The sequence below is a fragment of the Balaenoptera ricei genome, chromosome 2 (genome assembly GCF_028023285.1).
Source record: "Balaenoptera ricei isolate mBalRic1 chromosome 2, mBalRic1.hap2, whole genome shotgun sequence".
NCBI lineage: Eukaryota > Metazoa > Chordata > Mammalia > Artiodactyla > Balaenopteridae > Balaenoptera > Balaenoptera ricei.
Window position 1 is genome coordinate 112,755,363 of NC_082640.1, and position 14,780 is coordinate 112,770,142.

At 40.4% G+C, this 14,780-nt stretch overlaps 1 protein-coding gene across 1 annotated transcript; it reads left to right on the forward strand.

Moving 5' to 3' along the window:
- Positions 1-60: 60 nt before the first annotated feature.
- Positions 61-14,263, forward strand: TOX4 (TOX high mobility group box family member 4). Its single transcript, XM_059913821.1, has 9 exons — positions 61-139; positions 351-419; positions 7,147-7,389; positions 8,281-8,541; positions 8,887-9,117; positions 10,535-10,615; positions 10,970-11,713; positions 12,697-12,860; positions 13,503-14,263. The coding sequence occupies exons 1-9, from the start codon at positions 134-136 to the stop codon at positions 13,561-13,563; spliced, it is 1,860 nt and encodes a 619-aa protein (XP_059769804.1). The 5' UTR covers positions 61-133; the 3' UTR covers positions 13,564-14,263.
- The last annotated feature ends 517 nt before the right edge of the window (positions 14,264-14,780 follow it).

A 14,780-nucleotide genomic window follows, 5' to 3' on the forward strand; every position in this document is an offset into this window, starting at 1 on the left:
GCAACAGCCCCACGGCGCTCCTTCCAATCAGCGGAGAGCGACGTACGTCGTTGCGGAAGTGACGGCAGTTCCGTGTCCAGTGGGGCGGTGGGAGCGATGAGGGCACTGAGACCGTGGTAGGCGTTGTGTGAAGATGGAGGTAGGCTCCTCAGAGCTTAGAAAGCTGGCGAGAGAGCGCGGCTAACGGGGTTGAAGCAGAGGCGGGAAGCCGGGCGGAGAGGCTGCTGACGGGAGGGGAGAGAGAGCGGGGTTTGGGGAGTGTTGTCATAATTTCGGGGTCAGAATCTGTCGCTCCGAGCTAACTCCCTGCTTCTCCTAACTTATCCCCGCGGCTTTCTTTTGGTTTCCAGTTTCCCGGAGGAAATGACAATTACCTGACGATCACAGGGCCCTCGCACCCCTTCCTGTCAGGGGCCGAGGTGAGCACGAGCTGCCGACGCTGCGGGGGGAGGGCGTGAGGCAGCGGCGGGGCAGGGTGGTGGGGAGGAGAGCGCGGACGCCAGGGGCCGGGTGTTGGGAAAGGGGGGCCGCGATTGATGTTTGGAGAAAAGTGGCAGCTGCCTCCGTAGGCTATGAGGACTATGGGGAAGGCCCGGGAAGCTGCTGTCATCAGAAAAGCAGGACGTTGGAAAAGAGCGAACCTATTTCAGAGTGATTCTGGATTGGAATACAGAGTGGAATTGTCTCCTTTCGTGGGGGAGAAATAACTACAATAATCTTGGGAGATCGCAGCGGGGAGAAAATGCTTAAGCCAAAGAAATTTGAGAGAGGGAAGGAATTTACCTAACAGGTTAACTGTGGAATGTGTTCATTCTTAAAACATACTGTTGAAGGGGGTCTTTGTTTCAGTTAAATTTCCTACCCAGTGATTTTTGGAAAAGTTAATAGTTATGTTTACTTACATGGTATTAGCTTGTTTTGCTAGTGACAGGATGAAAGGTAATAGTTGCCAGAAAACATGAAGGGAGTTGAGTAGACCCTGCATTTCTGTTTGCCAGTGACTCAGAGTTTGGGCAGGTTACTTCACCCTTGTATGTCACAGTTTCCCCAGCTGTCAAATGGCTGTAATAATAGTTTCTTATGATGATGTGAAGTAGAAGTAATGATCATGGTGAGGTCTTTTAGTATTCGTGGAAAAGTTTCAGTTGAAATATTGTCGTAAGTGTGTATCATTTGCTTCAGCAAGGAAAAAGAGTAAGATGGAACAGAAAAATAAATTTTTCGGTCTTTGAGAAACTGAAGTCTTGAACTTTTTACTCTCTTTTGAGGATTTTAGTTTTTTTAAAAACGTTGTGTAAACCATCTGCATCAGTGTTTTGTATCTAGAATTATCAATTGCTGTTGAATGAACTTGTAACAAAATTTAATGTTTTCATGGATAAGAATTAGATTGGCAAGGACCATTTGCTGCTTTTTTTTAACTGCTTTATCGTGATTACTATTCATTATTATTCTTCTAGGCCGGGGAAAGTGTGACTCAAATAAGCAGCAAATTTAGAAACAATATAAAACAAAAATCTGTTTGATGCTTTGCGGTCTCATTGCTAGTTTCTTCTGAGTGGTATCTCCATGGTTTAATTTCACTGTTTGGAGTGTTGTAAATTTCACATTGGTCTCATCCACATGAAAACGCATCATTGCCAATTTCTTCTGAATCAGGTCTCCAAAATTTAAATTTCTTTTTATTTATTTATTTATTTATTTATGGCTGTGTTGTGTCTTCATTGCTGCGCGAGAGCTTTCTCTAGTTGCAGAGCTTTCTCTAGTTGCAGCAAGGGGGGGCTACTCTTTCTCTAGTTGCGGCGAGCCGGGGCTACTCTTTGTTGCAGTGCTGGGCTTCTCTTGTTGCGGAGCACGGGCTCTAGGCGTGCAGGCTTAGTAGTTGTGACTCGCGGGCTCTAGAACACAGGCTCAGTAGTTGTGGCGCACGGGCTTAGTTGCTCTGCGGCATGTGGGATCTTCTGGACCAGGGCTCAAACCCGTGTCCCCTGCATTGGCAGGCGGATTCTTAACCACTGTGCCAACAGGGAAGTCCTTAAATTTCTTTATTTAGAGTGTTGTAAATTTCACACTGGGCTCATCAAGAAACTTTCGGGGTTTGAGTCTATCCTTTGTTTTTGCTTTTATGACTTTAAGAAATGTTGTAAAAAACTATTTTGCCAAGAAGCTCATAATTAAATTTCAGTGGATTCCTTTAGCCTAGAGCCCTGTCAGTGTTAACATTTCTCCTTGTCATTACAGCTTCTTCACGTTTCTTTCCCCTCTTGTTTGTTTGGTTTTGTTGTTGTTGTTTCAGTTTTTTTGTTTGTTTGTTTTTCCTTTATTTCAATTGGTTTGTGGTTTTTGTTGTTTCTGGTCTTACTGTGAGCCACCCCAAATATGTCTTAGAACTAGATAAAGGTAATTAAAAAAATTTTTTTTCTTTTAGAAGAGTAAGTTTTAGAGTTTTCTTGCAAGAAAAAGAAACGTCCACAAAAGTACTAACCATAAAAAAGTTGAAAAATTGGACTTCATTGAAATTAAGAACGTTTTTTTTTTTTTTTGGTTGCACCATGCGGCTTGTGGGATCTTAGTTCCCTGACCAGGGATCAAACCTGGCCCTGGCAGTGAGAGCACTGAGTCCCAACCACTGGACTGCCAGGGAATTCCCGAAATTCACAGACTGGGAGAAGATATTTTAATACATGCATCTGGCTCATATTCAGAATATATTCAAATACTTCTGCAGAATAAAATAAAGAATCCCATTTTAAAATGGGCAAAAGATTTAAACTCGCACCTCAGGGCTTCCCTGGTGGCACAGTGGTTAAGAATCCGTCTGCCAGTGCAGGGGACACGGGTTCAAACCCTGGTTCGGGAAGATCCCACATGCCATGGAGCAACTAAGCCCGTGCACCACAACTACTGAGCCTGTGCTCTAAAGCCCGCAAGCCACAACTATTGAAACCCACATGCCACAACTACTGAAGCCCACGCACCTAGTGCCCGTGCTCTGCAACAAGAGAAGCCACCGCAATGAGAATCCCACGCACTGCAACAAAGACCCAACGTGGCCAAAAATAAATAAATAAATTTAAAAAAATAAATAAACTTGCACCTCACAAGAAAGGATATCCAAATTGCCATTAGGCGTATGAAAAAGTGTCATCGTCATTGTCACTCATCAGGGAAATGCCAATTAAAATCACAATGAGATACCATTTCACACCCATCAGAATGTTGAAAATTTAAAAGACTGACAATTCCAGGAGTTGGCAAGGATATAGATAACTCTTAATCATTGCTGGTGAGAGTTTAAATTGATTCAGCCTCTTTGGAAAACTAGCAGTATCTACTAAAGATAAACATATACCTACCCTGTGACCTGGTAATTCCACTCCTTGATATATACGTAAGAGAAATGAGTGCATATACTAACTGAAACATGTTCACAGCAACTTTATTTATATAGCTAAACAGTGGAAACAAAACCAGATGTCTATAAACTGATACATTTGTTAAAAGGAATACAACACAGCAATAAAAAAGAATGAACTAATAAATGCAACCTGGGTGATCTCAAAAATATATTACTGAGTAAAAGAAGCCAGACAAAAAAGGGTAGACGCTATAATAGTTCTTTTTTTTGGCGGGGGGGTGGGTATGGCGCACCTCACAGCATGCGGGATCTTAGTTCCCTGACCGGGGATCAAACCCGTGCCTCCTGCAGTGGAAGCGTGGACTCTTAACCACTGGACTGCCAAGGAAGTCCCCATGAGTTCATTTTTTAATGAAGATCAAGAATAGACAACACTAAACTATGCTGATAGAGATCAGAATACTGCTACCTGTTGTGGAAGGAAGGGAGTATTGACTAGGAAGGAGCATGAGAAAACCTTTTAGAGTGATGGAAATGTTCTGTATCTTTATCTGGGTGGTAGTTAATGGGGTGTTTACGTATGTAAAAATTCATTGGGCCATACACTTAAAATTTATGTGCTTTACATAAGTTATGCCTCAGTAAAATAAGAAATAATAATAATTTTTTAAAAGTACGTGTCCAGAGAGGAAGGCTTAGCATTTATTACAGCATTGCTTGAGATAGGAAAGCTGTATAATCTGAAGGGAGTTTAATCTTTCTGTTTCTCTTGTTTAGGTTGGCACTTAAATAATGATATTGTGCTTTGAGCACTCTGGGGAAATAAGGTATAAAGATAACTATCCTTAATTAGGAAAAGTAATCATTAGAACCAGTTAATGATTTCAGGCTGAATAGTTAAAATTTTCACTACCGTATTAGTTTTTAAGAACAATTAAACTATTTTAATAATCTAGTACTGGTGTAATGTTGAATAAATAGGTGTTTGATTCAAATAAATTTCCTTAAAATGAATAATCTACACAAGAAAGTACTTAAAGAAATACTGGATTGTGTGTTTTGATATAGAGGAATGTGAAAAGGTAGGGAAATGGTATTTTTTTATATTTTGGTTCTCTCAATAGCTAAGCATCCTTGCTTATAAACTGTAATTCCCAAACTGCTTTCTTCCTCATAAAGGCCCAGGAATTTAACAGAGAAGGAAACAAAAGCTGAGTTGAGAAGGTAGCGGCATCATGTTCCTATTTCCTCCTTCTGTGTCCAAATCATTTATTTTTACTTTAATATTTGCTACAGTTTTATCTTTATTTTATGTTTGACAATCTAGAGTATGATTTAGTTATGTGGTGAATCCACTAAAATAAAATAACTTTAGATATTGGATTTACCCATAATCTTACAGATAACTTGTGGTAGTAAAAGATTTAGAGTGGATCTCTATTCTAGTATGTGTGTGGTTTACCTTTCTGTATTCTTGAGCATTGCCATTATTTTACTCTTCTTTTTTAAAGGAAGAAACAAATAAAACAAAATCCAAAAAAACACCATTAAAGCCACAGATACTGAATAACAAAGCTGTTTCCACATTCCGGGGGGCGGTACATAGAAAGAATGTCTTGTTAATTGGTTACAATGGAGTCTCTACATGTCTGGTTTTTTAGTGTAGTCCATGAGAGCACGCCAGATAGTTTATGAGGGCTAGTCCTTTGCAGAACGCTGGTCTCTTGTTTTGGATATGAGTTTTTATTCTTTTTCAGTTCTCATTAATAGTGTCATTTTCATATCTTGGCAGAGTTGCTTTTTTATTTGTTGTGGTAAGCAGAATAGGATAGTCATTTTTTGCTTTACTTTTGCTGTATCTTCTTAAAAAATTGTAGACCACTATTATACAACTATTAATCTAGTACAGTAAATGTTTCCCCAGGTCCTTTTTCCTGCCCCTGTAACTTCTGTTTGCATGAGAATTTGGTAAAAATCTTTGTACTCTTCTTCCTGAAAAATGCACACATGAACTTAAACTGAAATCTCAGGAAAAAATCATGGACCTGAAGTTAAGAACTTCCACACAATAACAAAAGTGAGTTGTGTACTGAGAAAAGTTCAGTTCTTGGGGAGAGTTTTAGTTTTTCCTAAAGAATTGTCTGCTCCCGTGCTCTTTATGTATGCTCCTCTCATGTTGTATCACAAATTTTTACCATGCTAAGTAAAATAGTAAGGCTCTTGGAGGAGGAAAATATAGAAATGAAGCTATATACATATCTTTTTGTCGTTTAGGAAACTTCTCTCAGTGTGATGTGATTTCAGAGAAATCGAGCATTTCACAGACATACTCTTTCTCCCTAGTTTTACTAGCTGGAAATATTCTTTCTAGCAAAATTTAAAAATGGTGATATTAGTGAGACCCTTTCTGGGTTTGGAAAAACCTTGAGGAATTCCTAAAGAATGCTTTACTTAATCATGAAAAAACCCCAAAACTGTGGGTACCTATTTAATTTGATCTGAATCAGTTGGTATTTACTGTGCCATGTGACAAGGTTGATAGAATTTAAAGTTTCTAAAATTCCAGCAATCTGTGGTAATTGGTTGGGGCAGGTGGCAAGTTAATAATGATTAGGATATGAATATTATCATTAAGCAGTTATATATATCAGGCCATGTGATAAAGTTTTGTGTACTAAATCCCATAAATCCTCATAATAACCATATAAGGAGATTACCATTACAAGTCCCATTTTATACATGAGGAAAATCCATTCAAGGTCATATAGTAAGTGGCAGAGAAGGGACTTGAACCCAGATCTCTGTGACACCAAAGTCTCTTGCCATTATTAATGCTCTATTGCTGCAGATGCTGCCATTTTAGTTTTTTAGTGTCAAAAGGAACCATAGCATTTAATGTATCTTAGGTCAGACATTGGTCTGTTAGCTCCGTGAATTGTGGCCTCATTCAGAATAGAAATAGTATATTATTATTGTAGTTGGACTCAGAGGAAGGGATTGGGTCTTCAGCTGGAGTAATCTTTTTCTTCCTTTCTTGCAGGAAGGCTTGTTCAGAGCAAGACAGGAATGTGTTCAGGAACTGTTAGAGAACAAGTTTGCCCTCTGGCTATATCTCTTAATGAAGGTTTTTCTCCTCACTATTATCCTTATCTTCGCATTGTAGGGTTTTCCAAAAATCTTGTACAAATGGAAATCTTATTTGTTGTTAGTATCATGATTTCTAAAATGGAGAAGAGGTAGGAAACTCTTAAGTGCATATATTTTAGAGGGGCATAAAGTTCCCATGATCCTTTTAGGATCTGCTTCAAAGGAACCTAAAACAACAGTCAAAGTATAATTGTCTGGTTGACAATGAATTTCTGTGGTCTAACAGTTCAGGTGTAGTAAGTATGAAATAACTGCTGTCTATTAGAATCTTTAGAGAGATTTTAAGCATCATAGCTAAACAGGTTATAAAGGTCGGATCCCTACTAATGGTGCTGAAAGAATCATTCATTAGACCAATAGGCAAAATAGTTTAGGACAACCAAGATGGTAAAGGTAGAAAAGAGATAAAAGAATTGAAAATTGTGATTGATGTTGGCAGCCTTGTATGTGACATATGGCCAAGGATATGAGGAAGAAGATTTGTAAAATTACATAGGTCCTAGGAAATTGATAACAGAAATGGGATCCAGGCCAAAAAGAGGTACACTGAGACTCTCCAGTACTCAGCCATGTTCTTCACTTAGCAGTATGCAGTTCCTCCTCTTCCCACTAAGTCTTTTTCCCTTTTTTCCTCCCTACAGACGTTCCATACACCAAGCCTGGGTGATGAAGAATTTGAAATCCCCCCTATCTCCTTGGATTCTGATCCCTCACTGGCTGTCTCAGATGTGGTTGGCCACTTTGATGACCTGGCAGACCCTTCCTCCTCTCAGGATGGCAGCTTTTCAGCCCAGTATGGGGTCCAGACATTGGACATGCCTGTGGGCATGACCCATGGCTTGATGGAGCAGGGCGGGGGGCTCCTGAGTGGGGGCTTGACCATGGTAAGGGGCAAGACATTATCAGGCTTACCCAAGCTCATGGGCATGGTGTTAGGGGAGACATAAGTAACTCTATTCCCTGCTACACTTGGGTAGTACTTATTTTCCATTCTTCTGGCTAAAGACTCACCAACAAAGACCTCGTTTCCCCTGAATAAGTAAGATTTATCATCTGAATCAATTTTACTTGAAAAATGGTTTAAAATTGTAAAATGTCTAGTGTTAACCCTGAAATGAAAATGATGTATTGGGATTTTTGAAAGAAAAGTTTTTTCCCTACTACTATGGCTTTCATATCCTAGGATTCAAGTGTGTGAGTGTGACTGCTGTCATGTTGAGGGATGTATTCAAAAAACTGTCTGAACCAAAAGTATTAATTGTGGATTAGTATGTGTTATAAATCAGTGTATTTGGGCTTCCAGCACATCTCATTAGTAGCACATCTTCACACACTATACTTGATGCCAAACATCTCTAACATTGCCCTTATGCACTCTGATTTGCCTGTGTATTGCAACTTTAACAGCTGTTATTTAGGAGGGTACAGGGAGAAAGTTTTTCTTTCCCCTGTGTGTCATCACTGTCTCTAGATTACTGAATAACTTACTTGCTCTTTAAATTAACTTGTCCAAAATTATGACTTCTTTGGTTATTTTTAGTTATTCTGGAATAGGCCTTTGAGTACAAAGAAGTGACTTAGTACTCAATTTGTAATTTCTGTACTTTATTAAAAAGCTTAATATGTTTTATATGTAGACAAATTATTTGATGTTTAAATGATGATACATTCTGGGTAAGCAGAGGGCTTATAAATTGTCCTGAATTCCGGTGGGGGGAAGGGAAGGGTAGTGTTTTTTATATTTAGTGTTTAATTAGTCCTTCTGCTTCTCTCAGGACTTGGATCATTCTATAGGAACTCAGTATAGTGCCAATCCACCTGTTACAATTGATGTACCAATGACAGACATGACATCTGGCTTGATGGGGCATAGCCAGTTGACCACCATTGATCAGTCAGAACTGAGTTCTCAACTTGGTTTGAGCTTAGGGGGTGGCACCATCCTGCCACCTGCCCAGTCACCTGAGGATCGTCTTTCAACCACACCTTCACCTACTAGTTCACTTCATGAGGATGGTGTTGAGGAATTCCGGAGGGTGAGGCATTCCCTGCCAAAATCAAATCTGCCATATTATTCTGGGATAAAACTCTTGACCTACAGATCCTACTAAGTATTCTTTACTCCTGCCCTGCTGTCTCCTCTGCTCTTTTCTGGGTATGGGGTCCTGCCTCTCTATTTATAGTTTATAATGCTCCTTCCAATCTCCATTCTTATTGGTCCTCACATACTTTACTGTCTTAATCCTATTGCCTCTACTTTTAGCATTTCTGAGAATTCCATTCATGTGACTAGTTTACCCCATATAAAAGTCCTTTTCTTTCACTTCTCCCAACATGATACTTCTCTTCTTCTTGTAATTCTCTCTCTTTTCCCCCCACAGCAACTTCCCAGCCAGAAGACAGTTGTGGTGGAAGCAGGGAAAAAGCAAAAGGCCCCAAAGAAGAGAAAAAAGAAAGATCCTAATGAACCTCAAAAACCAGTTTCAGCATATGCTTTATTCTTTCGTGACACACAGGCTGCCATCAAGGGACAGAATCCCAATGCCACTTTTGGGGAGGTTTCAAAAATTGTGGCTTCTATGTGGGACAGTCTTGGAGAGGAGCAAAAACAGGTGAGCAGATAACGAGGAACGAGTGGTTAGTGAATGTTCAAGTTTTAACTTTCTTATGTGTTCTTATTTTATATCAGCTCTTTGTTAATGGCATTCAAGATCATCCTTCGTCTTAAAAGTTGCAGCCATACACTGAATCCCAAATACCCATCTAAAAATTATAGGGAGTTCCCTGGTGGTCCAGTGGCCAAGACTCCATGCTCCCAATGCAGGGGGCCCGGGTTCAATCCCTGGTCAGGAAACTAGATCCCACATGCCACAACTAAGACCCCGTGCAGCCAAATAAATATTTAAATACTTAAAAAATAAATAAATAAAAACAAAATTTTTTTAAATGATTATAAAAAACACTGAATCTAACTTTTCTATGCCTTTTTTTTCTATCTGTAAAATTAGTCTGTTCTTTGGTGAGTTGCATGCTGTAGCTAACTCTAAAATCCACAGCCAAGTTTGAATTTTTTCATTGGCCTCATATAAACTTGAGAACTATAGTTAATCTCCCTAAATTTAACCTGGATTAAACAAATGAAAATTGTGATACTACATAAATATAAGATACAGTTGAAATTGAAGATGGCTATAATTATCATTACCCTACACTCCCCAGGTCTTCTTATTTCTTAACCACTGGACCACCAGGGAAGTCCCCAATTTATTATTTCTTATGATTCTGTAAATTGGTTGGGTGTTTTTCCCAGTGTTCTTACCTGGGCTCATTCCTACAGTCGTACCCAAACAACAGCTGGTATGGCTTATCAAGATGACCTTGCTCCCGTGTCTGGCAGTTGGTGCTACCTGTTGGCTGAAATGCCTTGGTTCTCTTTCACATGGTCTCTCATCCTCCAAATAGGCTAGACTGGCTTCTTTACACTATGGCAGAGTTAGAGCAGTATTCCAAGAGAACAAAAACAGATGTCCCCAAGTTCTCTTTGTGTCAATTCAGCCACATTCTAATGGTTAAAGCAACTCACAGAGCTAGCCCAAATTCAAAGGAATGGGAAATAAGTTTCAGCTGTTGATGGAAGACTAGGTATGCGGCACAGGAAGAATTCTTGGGGCGATCATTGCAAACAGTTTAGCACATTCCTTAAGGGAAAGTATACTGGTTAGACACAATCCCAGACTAAGCAGACTACTCATCTTATTGGGGGTCAGGATTTGTTTTGGTTACACAAGTGTGAGCAAGGGTTGCTGTAGGCTTTAGAAGTGTAGTTATTCTGCAAGCCTACTGTTGATTGGCTGGCTTTCAGATGCATGGTCACTGGAAAGTCTGCCATGGTGGCTGACTTGATTACTAGCTTTCAGGAGGTGTCAGTATTTAGGCTGAGATGAATTGTCTTTTACTGATGAATAATGTAGGATTATCAGTCTTTACTAGGAGTTTGTGGACTTTCTCAACAGTCTGTCTTTCATGCAGGTATATAAGAGGAAAACTGAAGCTGCTAAGAAAGAGTATCTGAAGGCTCTGGCTGCTTATAAAGACAATCAAGAGTGTCAGGTAAGAAGATTGGGGTAGGTGGATATTTAAACCAATAAAAAGATTTTTAAAGCAATTATAAGAAGTAAATACCACCAAAAACCTGTGGAACCTATTAATAGTATATAGTATTAAAAGCTCAAAAATATGTAACAGGTTTCCCATTTGTTTCCATCATAAACCTTGCCAAACAGTCTATTTTCATTGTTTACTTTAGCCAGGCAGACACATGGCTGCTCTGTTTTCTTTCTTTCTCTTCGTCCCCCCCGCCCCCCCAATCTGTGATGTATCTTTTCTTGGGAGGTGATTAGAGTGAGTATGTCCTAGGGAAGAGAATAAATCTCCTGATTTTTTTTTTTTTTGGTCTTCTTTTAGGCTACTGTGGAAACAGTGGAATTGGATCCAGCGCCTCCATCACAGACTCCTTCTCCACCTCCTGTGACTACTGCTGACCCAGCCTCTCCAGCAGCAGCCTCAACAGAGCCCCCTGCCCTGTCTCCTTCCATTGTTGTTAATTCCACTCTTTCATCCTATGTGGCAAACCAGGCATCTTCTGGGGCTGGGGGCCAGCCCAATATTACCAAGTTGATTATTACCAAACAGATGTTGCCCTCTTCTATTACTATGTCCCAAGGAGGGATGGTTACCGTTATCCCAGCCACAGTGGTGACCTCCCGGGGGATCCAACTAGGCCAAACCAGTACAGCTACTATCCAGCCTAGTCAGCAAGCCCAGATCGTCACTCGGTCAGTGCTGCAGGCAGCAGCTGCAGCAGCAGCTTCCATGCAACTGCCTCCGCCCCGACTACAACCCCCTCCGTTGCAGCAGATGCCTCAGCCCCCGACTCAGCAACAAGTCGCCATTCTCCAGCAGCCTCCCCCGCTGCAGGCCATGCAGCAGCCCCCGCCTCAGAAATTCCGAATCAATCTACAGCAGCAGCCGCCGCCACTGCAGGTCAAGCTTGTGCCTCCGCCCACTCTAAAAATGCAGACTACCTTGGTTCCACCACCTGTAGAAAGGAGTCCGGAGCGGCCTGTGAACAGCAGCCCTGAGACCCACACAGTGGAGGAAACCTCTCCTGAGACAATCTGTGAGATGATCACAGATGTAGTTCCTGAGGTGAGCCTATGTTTTCAAGTATTTCCTCTAGACCACTGAAAATGTGTAAGCATTTTTGGTTGATCTAATAAAAGCAGGGGTTGCTACTAGCATTTAACGCCTGGCACAACTAGGCGTATGAAATATCCTGTCAGTTCCCTGCAAGATACTCTGTAGTGTTCTTGGCGAGAAACATTAAGAGGGCCTCCTATCCTAGACTACTCCTTAACTAAGCAGAAGTAATACGGTAGTCAACTAAAGATATAGCCTAAGCATAGAGTTATTTTTCAGGTGTCTTACCCAAGGATCCAAAGCTTTGGAGATAAATCCTTCCATTTCTCCCAAACCTTGACTGCTTGGCTTGATGTTTTTAAGTAAGGGGATGGGTAGGGAATACAGGTAGAAAAATTCAACTGGTTAGTATCATTGAGTCTTTTCAGAAACAAACATGCCAATTTACCCTAGTTTTAACTTGTACCTGACCAGTAGTCATTTTGAAATATGGGTCTGTTTGTGACTGTAGCTCCACAATTAATGAAGCAGTCATTTTAAAGAAAAATACCACCCCACCCCACCCCTGCAAAACCAGGAAACTATTAATCTCTAAGTTTTTTTCCTTTTTGCTAATGGCACCACATTTTATCTTCTTAGTCTCTGATCTTAGTTGAGGTGACCCAACCTCTACTCACATTCTATTGATTTGATATTTTCAGAGGAAGATTATTCAACTGTAGAACAAAGTCAGTGATCGGTAAAATTAAGATTAAACACTAGCAGTATGGCAGCATTCCCCTTATAGGAAGCATCTTCATGTCAATCTGCATGGCACAATTCTAAAGCTGGATATAGAGAAGACCAAGAACTCACCTTCTTTTGGAACTGTACCCCCATCTGTGAGGGACTGTAACACCTGTTGCTCCACTGGATCCTAGAGTTAATTTGACTAGCTGGTAGCTAGGTAAGTAGCAATCCAATCCATCTTTGGTGCTCTCTCCCTCTCACAGGTTGAGTCTCCTTCTCAAATGGATGTTGAATTGGTGAGTGGGTCTCCTGTGACGCTCTCACCCCAGCCTCGATGTGTGAGGTCCGGCTGTGAGAACCCTCCCGTTGTGAGTAAGGACTGGGACAATGAGTACTGCAGCAATGAGTGCGTGGTGAAGCACTGCAGGTGAGCTCAGTTCCCCTCCTTACAATTCAAGTATGGCTAAATTAACTGTGTTGGAAAACACAGTAACCCTGAGCATATCATCAGTACCACCGTACCTTAGGTAGAGTAGGTTGCTATATACATCTGATTGTAGAAGCTACTAGAGAAGTTCCCCTGCTTAAAAAGAGCTTACATTTGCCATGTAGGTAAAGATGACATAATGAGCAGTTCACACTTTTCAGGTACATTACCTCTGTGTGTGCTCTTTAAAAATATGACACATCAAGCTGCTGGTGACTGACTATTAGTTTAGTTTAGCTTATCTCCTTACTGGAAATCAGACCTCTTAGAATTAGAATTTGAGAAGGTGGTGAGTAGCACAATAAGGTGCTAAGTATAGGGGGAAAGGGAAGAAGTTGTGAAGATTTTGCCCATTTCCCCAATTTTCCTGAGATTGACCTACATCCGTGAAACAAGGCATTGGTATTTCCTATCTCAAATCCTCCAAAGTAAATTAGGATTGCCTATACTTCTGACTCTTAGGCCCACTGCCCTTATATTCCTATTGGGTGATATCTGTCAACCTATTTGTTTAAGACAAAGTTTAAAAAGAATATATCTAGGCTGTAATTCTGAGTTTGTGTGTATCTTTTTCTTTCTTAGGGATGTCTTCTTGGCCTGGGTAGCCTCTAGAAACTCAAACACAGTAGTGTTTGTGAAATAGTCCTGTTCTCCAAGCCAGTGAAGACTGACCTGCTGGCAACATGTCCACCGAGCCTGTTTTTAAGACAAGCTGGGCTTCTGGTAGTGCCTGATCTCAACCCATGATGGTCCTTTATGTCCTTCACGTTTCTCCCCTTTTATCTCTCTTCTACAGGGGCCAGGCTATGAAGCAGGGCCATTGAGTTTGCTGGAATTGCTTTTTACTTTCATGTACAAGCAGAGATATCAGTGATAATAACAGAGGAAAGGGTGAAGGGCATATGAACAAGCAGAACATAGGGGTGGTGGCTAGGGGTGGGGAATTGTTTGAGGAAAACTTGTTGGTATAATTGTCATAGGACTTGCCTAAAATACTATTAAAATGATAGGATAATACTCAGCTTTGAGCCTAGGAGGAAACATCACTGTGTGCATCCATTTTAAAGGGGCTAAAAAAAGGCTGCATTAAAGGTTACCTCTTAAACAGGGAACTATTACTGTCACATCTGCACATTCATTATTTTGAGAACAAAGGTTTTCAACATAGTAAGCACACTGGGCTGTAGAGAAAATAACATCACCTAGGAGCGTCTTTTATTTATTTCTCTGCAACAGTATTTCTGTAGTCAACGCTTTTCCTTATCTCAGTTATCACAGTTTATGAGTGCAAAAGGCAGAACTCTATACCCTTAATATAAGAGGTTTCACCAAAGTCTAAAGAAGTTGTGTTCACTTGTGTTTGATGAAGTATCTTTTAAAAGATAGGCCAGAGGTGTTTTCACTTATATAATATATAGGCTAATTCTCTGCATACTCTGGGCACTTATTTAAATTTAATGTAAGATGTGCTTATTTCATTTTTCTTAGAAATAAACGAATGAATAATAGACTAGCAAAGCCACATAGTTGTAATAGAATAAGCAACATTTCGAGCATGATAGGTCTAGTGATGATGATCTTAAATGAAACTCAAATCTTACCTTGAGAAATGTTGTCCCAGAGAACCCCCTTCTTGATTACTGTGTTTACTAGCACTAATTGCTAATCACTTTGATCCTATACAGTATAATCAATATTTTAATGCCTTCCATGCATTTAGTTTGAACCCTTACAGCAACCCCATGAGGTAGGTAATATTCCCAGTTTACATATAAGTAATCATACTGAGAGATGAGTTACACAAGATCACACACTGTTCTGTTAAGTGGCAGAGCCAGAACTTGACCTCGAAATCCCAAC

Bases quoted from the DNA above. Each gene is read 5' to 3' on its own strand.
- TOX4 (XM_059913821.1), top strand. The intron at 9,118-10,534 runs GTGAGCAGATAA...TCTTTCATGCAG, and splicing joins TTGGAGAGGAGCAAAAACAG to GTATATAAGAGGAAAACTGA. The intron at 10,616-10,969 runs GTAAGAAGATTG...GTCTTCTTTTAG, and splicing joins AAGACAATCAAGAGTGTCAG to GCTACTGTGGAAACAGTGGA.